Below are 15,799 nucleotides of genomic sequence, written 5' to 3'. Positions count from 1 at the left end.
TTTTATTCTGCTTTTCCAAAAATCTGTTTTGAATCATTCGGGGCCCCCACTCCTCCTCTGGACGGAACAGAATTGTGAAACCGTTCAGAGCTTTCCACCGCCTCCCAGGGGAACCGCACACGGAGATAATCAGCAGCGATTTGCATATACAGCCCCGCAGCTGTGGCAGCTCCGCCAGAGATAAGATGCAGATAAAGTCCCCTGAGTGTCTCCCTGGCACTGGGGGGGGGGGGTGCACGTCACATCCTAGGGAGGGACAAACCCATCAGCCACGGCAGGTGGGAGAGCCCTCGAGGGCCGCGTCTGGGCAGCGCTGGAGACCTGGCACCACGACCTGCCCTCCTTCTTCTTCTCTCTTCTGGAAAATTCCATCTCGCAGCACCTCTGACTCAGGCCTCCTTCCTTTCAGCGACTGGCTCAGGCCCTCTATCTTGGGCTCGAGGTGAGATCTGAGTGGGGGTCCCAGCAACCCCTCAGGGCCACGCACACCGGGATGACAGGTCACCCTACCCGCTCCCGCCCTTGATTTTTCTGGTGACCATGAGTGAGTCACATCCCACCTCTGGGCCTCTGTGTTTCCTCATCTACAAAGAGAAGGGATTATTTTAGGAAATCTCTGAAAATCCCTTTGCAACTCTGAAACTCCGGGACTCTGCTTGGAGGGCACTGAAATCCCCGACAAGCTTCCAGGAGGGGATGGTGTCCCTCGGAGCCTGACTGGCAGGGAGGCTGGAGGCTGGCACAAGGGCCTGAAGAGGAGGCTGATGGCATCAGGTGCCTCCTTGCTGACATCAGTGGCCACAGGCCTTTGGGCCTGAAAGCTTCCCAGAGCCGAATGGGTCACTTTTGTACGGAGTGATTTAACCTGGATGTGCGCCGGGCCAGGAAGCCCTCACCTACTCTGCTGCAGAAACCGGGCACCGCCCCCAGGTCCCCCTGCAAAGCGGTGCCCGCTGACTGGGTCCTTGCCCTTCGTGCCTTCTCCTGCTCACTCCTGCCTCAGCCCCCAAGGCCTCTGTCCATCTGCGATTCCCAAAGCGCCCCGTCCCCCCTTTCAGCGCCCGAGCTGCTCTGGGTTCTGGGCAGAGACGGAGGGTGGAGCTTCCTTCCCAAGCCGTGCCACTCGCTGCCACTGCCCCCGACACGGCCTGTACCGGCTCCTGAAAGCCAGTCGTCAGGTTTTCAGAAACCTGGCAAACTCGCCAAATGGAGCCATTATTAAAAATTAAGTTTCATCAACTTCTCGAATAAATGATGTTGCGGAGGTAGGAAGGCATCCCAGCTCCCCCCTTCCCGGTTCTGAAAGGACACTGCACTGTTGGGAATGTTCCCGCCGCTGCACCTGTCTGTCCAAGCTCCGCCCCAGGGCGCCGCTGCCCCAGGCCGTGTGCAGGGACTTGGGTCAGCAGCCTGGAGTCACCCGGGGAAGGGGATGGTACAATGCAGGGCTTGCTCTGCTGATCATCTAGATTTGAGAGAGGAGACAGGAGAAGTCAGTGGTGCAGGCTAAGCGTAAATGTGCGCCACCTCTGCCGCTATCACGCGGGGAGAGCGGGGAACCAAGGCGCCTGTCATTTTGCTGACAAGGGAGTCGAGTCCGATACGCTCTGTTGCGTCCGTTTTGTCTTAGTCCTTAAGTGACAACCACCAACCCACTTTCCTGGAGAATGACCCTCCCTCATCAGCTGTGAGCCTGGGCTGCTTACAGAGACAAGAGGTAGGGGCAGAGGGGCGCCTGGGTGGCTCGGTCAGTTATGCATCCAACTTCCGCTCAGGTCATGATCTCGAGGTTTGTGGGTTCGAGCCCCATGCCGGGCTCTGTGCGGACAGCTCAGCACTGGAGCCTGCTTTGGATTCTGTGTCTCCCTCTCTCTCTACCCCTCCCTTGTTCACGCTGTCTCTCTCTCAAAAAGAAATAACATAAAAAAATTTTTTTAAAGAGTTGGGGGCAGAAACCAACAAAACTGTCCTGTGGGAATCGGTTGGACACATGAAACCTACGAATGTTATGTTTATTTGTAGACTGTGTGCTACACATCCTCTACTTCAGTACAATCTATGATCCACCTAAGGGTACATGGACGTGCATATATTTGTACACGCATGCGTGCATGCTCCCCCACACAGGAGCTCAGTCTCCCCCGGAGCGCTGGCTGTTACCCTTTGCCAGCACACTGGTGGCCCCACAGCACATATGCTTGTGCTCAGGGTCTCAGAAGTCCTGTCCTGGGCCACCCTCAGCCCTCACCCAAAGGGAGTTAAAACTCCAGACACAATGGGTTGCCTAGGTGGCTCAACTGGTTGTGTCTGGCTTCGGCTCAGGTCATGATCTCAAAGTTTGTGGGTTCGAGCCCTGCGTGGGGCTCTGTGCTGACAGCTCGGAGCCTGGAGTCTGCTTCTGATTCTGTGTCTTCCTCTCTCTCTCTGCCCCTCCCCCGCTCATACTGTTTCTGTCTCAATATAAACAAACATAAAAAATTTAAAAAGACTCCATACACTAAGCCTGGACACAAATACTTCACGCCTACAACATACCGACAACCCCACTCCTCCGTCCCCATCCGAGCGCCGGAACGAATGGTCGGGTACAAGGTGTCATTTTCTCGGGCAGCACCCGGCTGACCCAGGGAGTGGCAAAAGCCACGGGCTCCCCATGGCCTTCACCGGCTTCCCATGTGGGGGCATTTCTGGAGACCCATCAGGGGCAGCTCCCTAATTCCAGCCGCTTAAGGGCTTGCTCCCGCCGTACTTTATTTTCACACACAAAGCACGATTCTCTAACAGAAACGGCATCTTGGAACCGGCGGAAGGAACAGCTAAGCCAAACCTATAGGAACATCAAGACAACCTTCTATTTTTAGAAACCCTGGGAGCCAGGTGGGCCTTTTCCAGCTCTCCCGAGCCAGCAAGGAGACGAAAGCATTTCTCATTCCAGAGTTCTGTCTCCTACAGTCGAGGCCAAGGAGGAGGCCCAGGTGGGGACGCTGGCTCAGAGGAGTGCAAATCTGGTGGCAAGAATAGAGCCGTGCCGACTGCAGTTTTTTTTTAATGCCTATTTGTGTGTGTGTGTGTGTGTGTGTGTGAGAGAGAGAGAGAGAGAGAGAGAGAGAGAGAGAGAGAGAGAGAGAGAGAAAGCGCACACACAGGGGAGGGGCAGAGAGAGAGGGAGACACAGAATCTGAAGCAGGCTCCAGGCTCCGAGCTGTCAGCACAGAGCCCGATGAGGGGCTCGATCCCACAAACTGTGAGATCACGACCTGAGCCGAAGTTGGACGCTTAACCGACTGAGCCACCCAGGTGCCCCCCCGCCACTGAAACTTTAAAAAGCATTAAAAGTGGGTTTTATACTTATTTTGTGCGCTCTAAAGGTCAATCCTGAGTTTAAATCTCCTGGGCCGCTCCAGGGAACTACTGTGGAGAGCCAGGTGTCTAGTCTATTCTTCCAGACCATTCATTTACTCATTTTCACATCTTTCTTTTTTTGTAATCTTAATTTTCAAAAATGGGATCTTTCTATACATGCTATTCTGCATCTTACTTTTTCCACCTGACACTATATCCTGGGTGTCCATCTGTGTTAGCTCACGGAGACCTAAAACTTGCCTTTCGATTTTTTAAAGTTTATTTATTTTGAGACCAAGAGGCAGGAAGGGGCAGAGAGGGAGGGAGAAAGAGAATCCCAAGCAGGCTGTGCAGTGTCAGCACAGAGCCCCACGCAGGGCTTGAACTCACGAACTGTGAGATCGCAAGCTCAGCAGAAACCAAGAGTCAAATGCTTAACTGATCGAGCCACCAGGTGTCCCTGAAACTCTCCTGTCAATGCCTGTGAATCAGAAGCCCCAGGAGGCTGGAGGAAGGGGTCCATTTTGATAACCACATCTCAAACTTTCTGACCCCAAAACACACAAGCAGAACGCAGCTGTTTCCACTTTCCAGTAAAAAAGAAACTGTATTGGCTTTTCCTTTAACTGCTTCCTGTCCCCGCCACTGCCCTCGCCCTGGTTCAAGAGGCCAGTTCTCTCTGGACTGTGGTAGTTACCTCCTCGCGGGTGTCTCTGCTCTTCTTGCCTCTCCGACGGTCTCTTCCCTACCTGCAGCCAGAAGGGTCCTGTTAAGAGGAAATCGGATCCTGCCCCTCCTCTGCTCAGAACACCCTCTGCCCCTCAGTCTGGCCCCGCCTCACCTAGGGTAACAGGCGGAGTCCTCACCCCTCACCCTGCCCACAAGGCCCAGCCGGATGTGGAACGCATCTCCCCGGCTCTCCCTCTCGCCCCACTTGCTGTTCTCAGTTGTGCCAGGCACAGTCCTGCCTCAGGACCTTTGCACTGCTTTCCCCTCTGCCTGGGACACTCGTTCTCCACGTCTCCACGTGGCTTGCTCCTCATCACTTCTCATCATCTACAATACTATATGGTTTTCTTTCCTTAAATGTCCCCTACTGAAATGTGAGTTTCTTGATGGCATAGACTTTTTTTTTTTGCCTATTTTGTTCAGTATAATATTCCATAGTAGGCGCTCAATAAAGGCACACAATTAATACTTGTGGAAATACCTGCTCTGCTATGTTGCCAAGAGTGACGAGGTAGATTTGTAACCCTGCACGAGGGTCACTGGGACTCTCTAGCTGCACACGACATTTACGAACACCACGTTTTAATAGCCTGGGCCAACGCAGTGGCCATTCACTTGTGTAATGATGGGAGTCAGCTGGACTGCCCACCATCAGACGCGGTTTGACCGACCCAGGTTCACGTCCTGGACTCTTCACGCGGCCCCCACGCTCAGCCCTCTCCTCCATCTCAGGGGGGCATGGAGCGCCCCGCGAACACCACCATCTCCACACCCAAGTTCAGACACCCTGCGCGTCTCTGCTGTGACCAGGGGCTGCCCCTGCGCTATCCCTGAATTGGGCCAGCCACCCCCGCCCCTACATGGCTGGGTACCCTCGAGCAAGTCCAGCACTGCCTTCCGCATAGGTGAGGGGAGAGGGAGGCCCTGCAGGAGGGAGCGTCAGGAGGTGGGCACACACATACCCTCCGAGTGCACCGCCAATGCCCCCACCCACCAGGGGCCGGACGGCAGGACGCCTGGTGGACAGCAGAGGGAATGGCCGAAGGCCCTGCTCCCTGTCCAGTGGCCATTAGATCCCTGGACCCCATATCCTGGCCCAGAGAGCTCTCCCCGACTTACAGAACACACCTCTGGTAGAAGCGAGTTAATCATGACCTTCTCAAGACAGGCTGGAAGAGGTACCTGGACAGCCCCCACCTTCCCTGTAGCAGTCTAAATGTGATTCCTACATTCATTTACAGAAACCCCTGCCGGGCCCCCGTCCAGCCTGGGAACCAGACACCTATTTACGTCTGCTCACACAGCAGGAGGGAAAACGGGGAGCAGGGGTCCAGACCCGGCCAGCATGGCCCAGGTCTCTCCTCCTCCCCTTCCCTGGCCGTTATTCAGCCTGGCTCTTACCGTGTGCGGCGACAGTGACGGGGGCAGGTCCTCGTTGCGTGACAGGTACCGTTGCTCACACTCTACATGGACTGCTCTTAATCTACTCAACCCTAGAGCCCAGGAACAGAGGTGCTCTTAGAGGCCCCACTTCACAGATATGGAGACTGAGGAACAGAGAGGTTAAGAAACTTGCCTGAAATCACAGAGGTAGCGAACCGCAGAGATGGGTTTGCATCCGGCTTGTCGGACTCCCTCGCGGTCATGGCGCCTCCTGGTAGAGCCTGGAAGTCAAATGTCACAAACTCTTTAATCCTACAGCCTCGGGTCCATATCGTGGATCCCCACTACGATGCTGTGTGCCTCCAGTAGGCTGCTACAACCTCTCTGTGCCTCTAAAATGGCAAGAGCTCTCTTTTCTAGAAGCATCATGAAGTATTCCTCTTTGTACCTTATTGTTTCTTACTGGGGTGGGTGCCTGTTCCTAAAATTTTCCTGGCGTACCTTCCTTGGCTTCTACCTGCCAGGGCTCATCCCTGGAGCGGAGAGGGAATGAATCCCACCCCTCCAGTGTCTGTAGATCAGGCCCTGGGGGAACACCCAAAGCCAACCATTGTTTCCGGGAGGAAGGAAGTGGCACGGTGGGGGGGACAGGAGGGCAGATGTCCAGGCCAGGCTGGGCAGCCTCGGGCCCCTGACCTTCGTGACCAGGCTGAGAGGGGGTGACTAGGGCAGAGTGAGGCAGAGGGGCGAGCGCCCCCCTCCCCCCAGTTGCACACAACATGTCTGGAATACCTATTCCAAAGGGTAATTCCCAGGGATCAAGCATGTTTATACTGTTTTGGGGGAAAAAATTCCATTTCTGTTGCCAATTAGTTCTGCTTGAGAACTCAGCTTTTCTCAACACCAACACGTTGGCCGCCTGGCCCTGAGCTCTGCTGATTTGCTCAAACATTGGGGGTGGGAAGAAGTGATTTTTTTTCTGTCCGCCCCCAACTGTGAAACATGGCTGTTGGTGGTGAAAGGGGTCCCGTGGCTCTTTTGGGGGTTCTTGTCGGGGCTCCAGGAGAGGCTAGAAAAACAACCAGGGGCCCCGCTGGCCACGACTTCCCGCGGAGAGGAGCTGGCTGCCGCGGCGTCCGAGTTCCCACGCTCTGCCGCGGGCGCAGGCGCTCCGTCCGGCGCCTCTGAGGACACCTGCTCCCCGAGGCCAGGGCCACTGGCCGTCCGCGGCTTCCTCTCGTCTCCCAGGTTCTGGGGCGTTCCTGGCCGAGGGGCCCCCGGGAAGCTAGGAGGCAGGGCGCTTCTGATCGTGGTTCTGCACCAAACTCCAGCTCCCTTGCTCATAGCCACGAGCCTTGGGCAAGGGACTTGACCTCTAGGTGCCTCGGGTTCCTTGTTTTAAAGTGATAATGGTCCCTCCTCCTGAGACTGATGTAAGATCAAGTGAGTTCAGGCACTCACTCGCTCAGGAGAGGTTCAGGGCCCTCATAAATGTCACAGCTTTCATTATTTGCTCACAAGCCTCCCCCTCATCCCCCGTGGACACCTGAGGCGGATGTGATGGTGCCCAAGTGTTTAACCACGTCCCCTGCTGATGGACAGGAGGCCGGTTCCCATCTTTCGTGATCGCAAATAACGCTGCGCTGAATAACTTGCGGCTCTGTACACCCACCCCTCCCCTAAGGTATGTGACCCCCACGATAACCTTGGCTCTGATTTTCCTTCCTGGGGCCTGCAGAACGAGAGGTCTGTGGGTGAAGGGCCAGCCCTGGCCTGGCATGCAGACAGGCCTGTGGGGGGCGGGGTTCGGTGGGGCAGATTCCTCCCCAGCGCCTCAGGGGAGCGAGGCACCCGGAGGTGAGTTTCAGAAGGTTGGGTCTGGGCCACCCAGCTCCTGGGCTGCTGGCAAATGCCCTGAGGTGGTCTGCAGAGGGGACATCTGGGCCACGCCGGTTCTGCCCGTCCTCTGCAAACCTCTTCTTCCAGGAAGCCTCCTGGATCTGGACTCCCCACACCCTTGGTTGTCTCTGCCCTGACTGAGCACCAACAGTATCCAGCTCCCTTAGGGAGGCAAACTGCATGGTGACTGAGAGTCTGAGATGTGGCAGAAGGCTGGACTGGGTCCTAACTTCCCACCCACGTAACCCCCGAACCTGTGTGTCCTCATTAGTTTAAGCGGGATAATAACAGTAACGGTAACAGCTTCTCAAGAAGTTCTTAGGGGTGTGACACAGCGGCGTGTCTGACGCCGTCAGACGTGAGAAGCGCAAGCCTGCGTTAGGAATGTCTCACCGTGGGTGGGCCTCATCACTGCCCCGGCCGCGGGCGGCTCATCTGGAGGCAGGGTGGAAAGGGAGTCCAAACTAACGTGTGGACTGGGGCACGTCGTGCTCCCCTGGAGCTGAGTTTTCTCTCAAACACCAGGGTTCTGACGACGGCGTCTTACAGACGCGTTGTGAGGATGAAGAGGGAGAGCACAGCCGGGACCTAGCAAACGCTCAATAAACGGAGGCTGTTGCTGACGCTGTTAGTCAGCTGTGCTGTAAATAAACTCCCAGAGACCCGCACGGCATCGTGCATGCAGTCGGTGCTTAGTGAGCACCTACGGACGGACCGACAGGGTCAAGTCGGGGTGTTATCAGGTGGGCTCTGGGGGAGACACTGATGGAAGGGCTCCTTTCTCACGTGGGGGACCCTTTGGGAGAATCAGTTGTGACATCTGCCGTAGCCCAACTCCGTGTGCCGATGGATGGCGTCAGGCATCATCTCCCCCGTTTCACAGATGAGAAAACCAGGGCGCAGAGCAGGGGAGCCTCTCTGGCACCCCCCCCCCCCAGCAAGCACGCGGCACAGAGGCGCGCACTCCTCCCGACTCTCTCTGCAGTGGTCTTCGCCCTGACCCCCAGCCCTGCGCAGGAAGTGGATCTCGGGGCCGAGATGCCGTGTGCCTCTGTGGCCAGAGCCCTTGCACATTTCTCACATTTTTGCATCCCGGGACAAAGGGTGAACAAACTCGCATGAACTGTTCTCGTTTCCTGGTGGAAAAACACTCCTGACCCAGGGGAGGGGATCTTTGCTGTTGGGACGGCACCGTAACGTGTGGTTTAGCCCGCGTTCCGCCCCTCTGCCCCCTACCCTCTGACGATCACCAGCGTGATATCGATCAGGGATGACCTTGGGAACGGTCTGAGGGTGCCGAACGGACCAGGGGAAGCTGGTCCCGGCCTCGCTGCTGTTGTTGCCCCGAATGGGTGAACAAGTGAACAAGCAGCTCTCCGCTGGCCTTCTTCCCCTTCTAAGGACACCGGTCGTTGGATTTGGGGTCACCTCAATCCAGTGTGACCTCGTCTTAACTAACTACCCCGGCAAAACTCGAATCCCAAATAAGGCCACGCTCCAAGTCTCTGGGTGGACACGGATGTCCGGGGGGGACACCGCTCCTCGTAGACATGACCCGTTACGGACACACATGCTTCTTCCCACCCAGTGTGTGCCACACGTGTGACGTGCCGCACACTTTCCTGTGCTCTTTTCATTGCTTCCCCCATTTACCCCCCTCCATCACCTTGTGAAATGAGTTCTAGGATTCCCTGTTTGAGGCCAGAGAGGGGAGCCGACTTGCTCAAGGTCACACAGCTGGTAAACAGCAAATCTGGAAGCAAACCTTTTCTTTCAGAGCCCAAAGCCGGCAAGGTTCTGAGACCCTCAGTCCCACTGCAGGGGCTCAGAGTCCCCGTACTCTGTCTCCACAACCCCAGCCACCTGAGCTCCGTGTGTCCTGGCCCACCTGTCTGTCCACTCTCTCCAGACGCATCCCCCATAAAGAAGCTATAAAAGGCGGGCGGGGGAGGGGGTGGCCGGATCTTCTGTTCACGGGGGGCCAACGTGACGTTGCGTCCCGCCTGGGATCACTAGTGCCCGGCTCTCCTGCAGGTAGGAAGCCTGTGACCCTCACGCGTGCAGGAGTGTGCCAGACGCACACTTCCATCCTTGACATCTGGTAACATTTTACGAGTCTTGACTTTGGGTTACAAACTGAAAAATGGTCCATTTAGGGGTGATTTATTCAGCATCGGGACAATGCTATTAAATACTCACAAAGTGACTTACTCTGTCGGGTCCTCAAGCCCCGACTTCTTGGGCCAGGCCGGGCCTGGTGGAGGCCTCCGCAGGCCTTTGCAGGAAGAAGCCGTTTCTTTGACAGTCAGGGGAGCACGGGGCCTGGCCGGGCCGGAATGGGGCCCGACAGAGACAAGAGTGCGCCGTCAGAGGACGTGCGGCAGTTTACCTTTTCTCACGCCCGTGTCACGGTCACGGAATAACTTGCTGTGGCTAATGGGAGATATGTGCAATCAGGAGCCTCCCGGAGCCTTGAGCTGGGAGCCACGAGGAAGGACTGTAATTTCTAACAACTGGGGTTTTGGGACTGGGAAAGAGCTGCTTTGTCAACAGGGAGAGCCAGGAACCTTCTCTCAGCCAGCGAGAAGGCTGGAGGCCCCAGGGCCGAGCAGGGGCTCTCCAAGGACAAAGCCAGCCTGCAGAGCGCTGCCAGGGGGTGGAGGGTGTCAGCAGCTGAGAGAGTGACTGGCAAGCGTGCAGGAGCCGGCCACGTCACAGAGAGCACTGTCCAAAGCCAGACTGCCTGGGTTCAAATCCTGCCTCTCCCACTGACCAGCCAGGCCTTAGGGAGCCTGTCTGTAAAACAGGGATTATTGCAGAATGTACCTTGGGGGCCTATGGGGACCAGATTCTGGACCTAGTGGCATGGAGCAAGCTCTCATGAACGCTAATCGGTTACATATCGGATGGCGGTGGTGGTGGATAGAGAAGAGCCAAAATGAGGACAAGAAAGAAGGTACCCTGCGCCCGCTGGCTGTGGTCAGGGTCATGCTCCCAACGTGCTCACACACACTGTGCAGGAGTTTTCTCCTAGTAGCTGCCCCTCGGGGGAACTGGGACACCAGAGCCAATGGTGGGCGGCACCCAGCTTGGCCAGAACCCTGTGCTCCGAATCCAGGAAGGGGATCAGCTTGAGTGGGGGCGGACCCTGCAGGGGGGAAGGTGTACCACAAGCCGCTACTTGCCACAGGTGTGTTGCCCACGGGCTGGCAAGCAGTGTCCATGCCTGTGGACATCACGGATCTGGGTCACGTGCCCAGCTCAGGAGCGAGAGGGGGACTCCCCAGACAGTGCCCATGTGGCCTCTGTGGCCCTTCTGCCCCAGTGGGTCAAACTTCAGGTGAGATGAGGGAACAGGAGAACGCGGCTTTGGGGACTCGAACCTGGGGTTGGGAGGTGGGAGCTCAGGTGTGGGGCTGACACAGACCTGGGACAGGGAGGGCTGGACGTCGTATTAGTTAAGACTCCCAGGTCCCGTGACACGTATCCAAGTCAGAACAGACGTGGGGTCAGGTGTCTGTTACCATGTGGGTAAAGCCCCATCACCCCCTGGACTGGCTGCCCGGAGCTGTGGGCAGCTCCTGGCTCTCATCCCCATGGGCTGCCCTCTCCCACAAGGCTCAGTTTCTAGAGCTATCGGTCGCTGTGGCTTGTTTGTCTCCAGGGCACCAAGTCTGTCCGTCGCTTGGGCAACAGTGGCCCCGTGGGGAACATAGGGCCCGAAGAAAGGATGGCAGAACCCAGTGTAGGGACGGCCAGGGGGAGGGCCAAGGGTGCCAGGTGCTCTGACCACAGGCACCCCCTGGGCATTGGTGCTTTCAAATCCCAGGAGAAACCCGCTGGGACAAAGTGGGGGTCGGGGTGGGGCTTCACTCTGGTGACGGGCCTTCGGGGGGGGGGTGTCCCAGCTGGGCACTTGGCTTTGTGGCAGCAACCCACAGGCATCTTTACAGCTCGCTCTGTCCCCGCCCCCCGCCCCCCCCCCCACCGGGCTTCATTTCTTGATGCTGCAATCTTGCTGCTCCAGCCACTTGTCCCATTCATTCATTCACTCACTCATTCACTCATTCTCTCGGTCCTTACAACGAACCTGCAAGGTGGGGGTGCCACCACGATGTCCATTTTCCGATCAAGGAACACACGTAAGATTAAGTAGCTGGTTCGGGGCCACTGAGGGGCCGGATCAGTTATCTACCCTGTGTAACACTCGTCCCCACAGCTAAGCGGCGCGAAACAACACAGGTCTATGATCTCACAGTTTCTGCGGGTCTGGGTGCAGGCGTGGTGGCCGGGCGCTTGGCTTCAGGCGGTGTCACAGGCGCGTCGAGGTGTCGGTGGGGAGGTTCCGAGGCAGGACCTGCTTCCCAGGCCGCTCGGCGGTGCCGGCAGGATTCACTTCTCCGGTGGGAGGCCCTCCGTGCCCAGCCACCGGCGCCCTCTCCAGCAGGGGCAGCCCGCTTCCGCACAGCCAGCCAGGGAGGCGCGTGCGAGCGGGTGCACGTGGGCGTGCGTGCGGGGGCGTGCGGGCAGGTGCGCGGGCGCAATCGCGGGTGTCCATGCGTGTGCGCGTGCATGCACGCGTGCGTGTGCTTATGGATGTGCATGTGTGTGTGCACCCACGTGGACCGGGTTGAGTCCCCCATGGTGGAGGTGGCGTCACGTCACTTTTGCCACTTGCCCTCCTTAGAAGCAAGTCGGTCCGCTCGCGCTGAAGAGGCGAGTGAAGACAAGGCGGCGGGACCCCCGTGTGCCCTCTTCACTCTCCTGCCCCCCCCCCCCAGGAATGAGCTCCTCCTGGCCACTCCCAGACACAGGCCACCTGTTGGTCGCCAGAGGGACCGGCACCCTCACTAGCCCAGGGGGTGTTTACAGAGCGCCCTCCACTGTTCGACAGGTGCGGTGCTGCCCGCCGGCGGGGCGTCCCGGGTGACTGATGGGAGGCTGCCTCTTTACCCACGCGATCACGTGCTTCTGCAGAAAAAATGTCCTTTCCTGATTTCCTGTAACTGAGCTGAGATGTCTCACAAACCCCAGTCCCAGGGCAACAAGGAAGAGGCTCGACTTAGTCTAATCTGGGCAATTGAGTCTGATCCACTGCTTTAGGTCGTGCTGGGCGTCACATTTCCTTCTGCTCCATCCTCAGCCCCCCCTAAGGTGGCAGGGGGTCTGGAGTCCCAGAGGAGTCCCGGAGGCTCCCTGGTAGAGGGGAGGGGTCGCGGTCTCCAGCCACGTCTGTTGCCCGGGATCGCTCCTGGCCTTTCTGGCACTGGAGGCTGAAGCCGCCGGCTGGAAGGAGGCCTGCTCTGGGCCCGGAGCCCTGCCTGGCGGGCTCGCGCCTTCCCCAGCTCAGAGCCCTGGCCTCCACTGCGTCTGGGCCCTGCGGGGCCTGCCCACCCCCTAACGAAGTGTCTCCCCCCATGAAATATCATGAGTCCCATCCCGGCCATGGGAGGGCTCATGTAGCCAGAGAAAGTGCACCCCTGGGGAGGGCTTCCCCGCCCCCCAGCCACTTGCAGCCTTTTCATGATCCGCCAACTTGAACTTGGGCAGTGGTCTCAATGTGGCTTCCCCCTCAAGCCCCCAGAGCGTCAGTGCAAACCCCTGCCTTTGGAGCTGGCTCCTTGTATCAAACAAATATAATGAATTAATAAATAATAAAATAAAATACAAGTAGCTGGTACTCAGAATGCCTGTATATACCAGAGTCTACACTGAGCACTAACCCCTGAGAGACTCCTAGCAACTCTCTGTGTGTCCCATTTTATAGATGAGAAGACCGAGGCACAGAGAAGTGAAATAATTTGTTCTTGGTCACAGAGCTCTGACTTCGCAGAGCTGGGATTTGAACCCAGATAGCCTCTGCGTCTATACTCTGCCCCCCCACCCTCCATGTCCCTGCGCTCTCTGGGCTGAAGCTGAGACAGGGGCAGAGGGATGCCCTCTCTCCTTCCGTTGCATGCGCTCCTTCTGCTATAAATAGCAAGCGTGGGTCATAGGTAAAGGGAGACCTCTATTCTCTTGACAGTTCGGGAAAGCACTATGCCTTCGCCATGTTAGTTGGTACCTAAAGGACAGTTAATAAATGATTTCTCACAGCGGTGGTTTGTAAGTCTACTGTCTTGTGGCAAAAATCTGTTTCAATTTACAAGGAACTGAATATTGCCACGATCCTGCTTTTCGTTCCTCTGTGCAAATGCACATCTCCCCCAGCCAGACGGACATCTGAGGACCAAGGGGAAGGGCCGTTCACCCAACGAGGCAGAGAGGAAAGCATAGTTCTGTTTTTCAAACTACGACGTGTTATAGAAACTGTCACACACTTTAGTGGTCAGAGCTGTGGCCAGCGTGCTGAAGGACAGACATGCAGGGCAGTGCGTGTGTGCTGGTGCCGTGTCACAAAGGTACCGGAGCACAAGGTGGTCTGGGCCTCATCACATCTCAGTCCCTGTCCACTGACTCTGGGACCTGGGCAGAGGGCCGGGCTCAGAGGCCCCAGCTGGGGAAGAAAAATCAACCCCTCGCTTCTGAAGGGACAGGGCAGGTAGATCTCCAAGAGTGGCCAGGATCCTGGAAATGGAGAGTCTCAAACGGGGCGGCTGGGGAGAGCAGGTGATGACCCCCGCGGCTCAATGATGCAGAGGTTGCTCACTGTCCGTGTCTCTCTGTCTCTCTCTCTCCCCTCCATCCTCCTTGTCTCAGCCGATCTGAGAATGCCCCGAATACTAATGGCTAGTACTACCATTGACTATGTCAGGCTGTGCAAGCGTCAGGATATCGAATCCTCCGAAACAGCCCTACACAGCGGGTGGTGTTATCATCCCCATTTTACAGAAAGTTGAGGCTCAGTGAGGTTAATTAAGCAACTTGTCCCTGGTGACACAGCAAGAATGTGGCAGACTAGGTTTTGTCCCCGGATCTATTTGGTACCAAAGCCCTTGCTGTGTGCCCACCGCTGCGGCTCCTGAATGGGGAGGGGGGAGGGGAGGAGAAGAACTTGCGCCAGGAAAAGATGTCAAGAGCCAGACTCCGGAAATGGCCAGAGCTGTTAGTTTCCATGCCAAGGTCTGTACCTTCCTCTGATTGTGGAGAGGCTGGGCCAGGAAGCTGAGCTGTGGTGGGGATATGTTAAAACTTACAGCCGGATCCTGCTTCTGGAACGTTCTAGAACAGGCAGGGAAGTTTCCTTTGGGGACCAGGTGGAGAGGTTCCGGACCATTTAACTGGAGGAGACGGGTGGGGGGTGGAGGGATATTAATGTTGCTGGTTGCTGGTTAATGTTCTCTCCCAATGGTATTTATGATTTATGCTGTGTTTAAACAAAATTCAGCCGAGTTAGATTCAGTGTCCCAGGAAGCTAAGGAAAAAGCATCATGAAAACTACATTTTGAGGAGAATAAAAAGATATTCCAAACAACCTTTCCCTCTAAGAGTAAGAGATGACTCTACTTACTCACCCAAAGCAGAGTAAGTAACATCACAGAGACCCCTCAGCAGGTCCCAGGCTTCTGCATTCGGAGAAGCTGGTGTCCTTTCTCGGCATTCCAGGCCTCTTGTTTTGGCTGGCTCAAACGAAAACAAAAACAAAGCCCCAAATGTCCTCACTCTCATACTAGCCAACCCTTTTTTTTTTTTGGTCCTTGTTTTGGGAAAAAGAAAGAATCTGTGCATTGGGACTCTGTGAGTTATAAATGACAAAGCCCCGATTCATACCGCTGAGGCAAACAAAGAGAATGCGTTGGCTCACATAACTTAAAAATCTAGAATGAGGTTTAGTGTCACGTATTGCTGGGTCCATTGGGGTGAGTGGGAGTAGGGGGTCATAGGGCTGACTTTCAGCGTCCTGGATCCATGAAGATTTCCCTGGCTAAGCCCATCTTCGTGGCTCTCAGGATGTAATGGTGTGGACAGGCCTCAGTGACAGGCACTGAGAAGTGGTAAGGGAGCATTCACTGTGAGAAGCTTCCGGTGCTGTAGAAGAAAGGCCAAATCAGTGGAGAGCTCTCCGTCAGTGTTGTGTGATCCATAGAGATCTTAAGATCAGAGTCATTTCAGGCTTTGAGGAGCCTCACAGATCCCCCGCCTGTGTGATGGCAAATATGCCCTCCTTCCCATCCTTCGGTCCATGGAAGATGGTGCTGATTGGCCCCCACTGATTCCTGGTGAGCCCAACACAGCCTCCGAATCCACCTCAACGCTCGTCCTGAAGCAGCCTGTCTCCGACATGAGCCGAGACCGTCTGCGATTTCTGTTCTCGGCCGATGGAGATCAGGACACGGAAGCTCCGAAGGCTGGCCAGTGTCACAGAGGAGCTCAGTGCCCGGCCCTCCCGGCCCTTGGGCAGCCTCCTTTCCTGTGGCATTCCCCTGATTCTAGCGTGGAGAGGAGGCCCGTCTCTTAGTGGAGATTTCCGCTCCGGACAGCTGCCACATAGGGGACACAGTAGACT

General features: G+C 56.5%; 2 protein-coding genes across 9 annotated transcripts in view; one reads left to right on the top strand and one right to left on the bottom strand.

Moving 5' to 3' along the window:
* The window catches only part of LOC115273083 (specifically androgen-regulated gene protein-like), a 33,950-nt gene extending 27,018 nt beyond the window's left edge, over positions 1 to 6,932 (bottom strand). For 5 of the 7 annotated variants that reach the window (XR_003900653.1, XM_029915974.1, XM_029915977.1 and 2 more), the window contains exons 1-5: positions 6,559 to 6,932; positions 5,648 to 5,735; positions 5,473 to 5,564; positions 4,040 to 4,091; positions 1,343 to 1,465 (exon numbers count right to left, since the gene is read on the bottom strand). Coding sequence is in view for 5 of the 7 variants with exons in the window: in XM_029915974.1 (XP_029771834.1) it covers positions 1,343 to 1,465; positions 4,040 to 4,091; positions 5,473 to 5,564; positions 5,648 to 5,735; positions 6,559 to 6,798 (595 nt within the window). In the remaining 2 variants the exon portion in view is untranslated. Of the gene's footprint in view, positions 1 to 7; positions 450 to 1,342; positions 1,466 to 4,039; positions 4,092 to 5,472; positions 5,565 to 5,647; positions 5,736 to 6,558 lie in introns of those variants that run through there. The other 2 variants (XR_003900655.1, XM_029915978.1) reach the window with 2 other exon arrangements.
* RIPOR3 (RIPOR family member 3) overlaps positions 1 to 15,799 on the top strand; it is a 72,296-nt gene that overhangs the window by 980 nt on the left and 55,517 nt on the right. The window lies entirely within an intron of this gene.

Source organism: Suricata suricatta, chromosome 12, assembly GCF_006229205.1.
Source record: "Suricata suricatta isolate VVHF042 chromosome 12, meerkat_22Aug2017_6uvM2_HiC, whole genome shotgun sequence".
In the NCBI taxonomy this organism is placed as follows: Eukaryota; Metazoa; Chordata; class Mammalia; order Carnivora; family Herpestidae; genus Suricata; species Suricata suricatta.
This window is presented reverse-complemented; position numbering and strand designations above follow the sequence as displayed.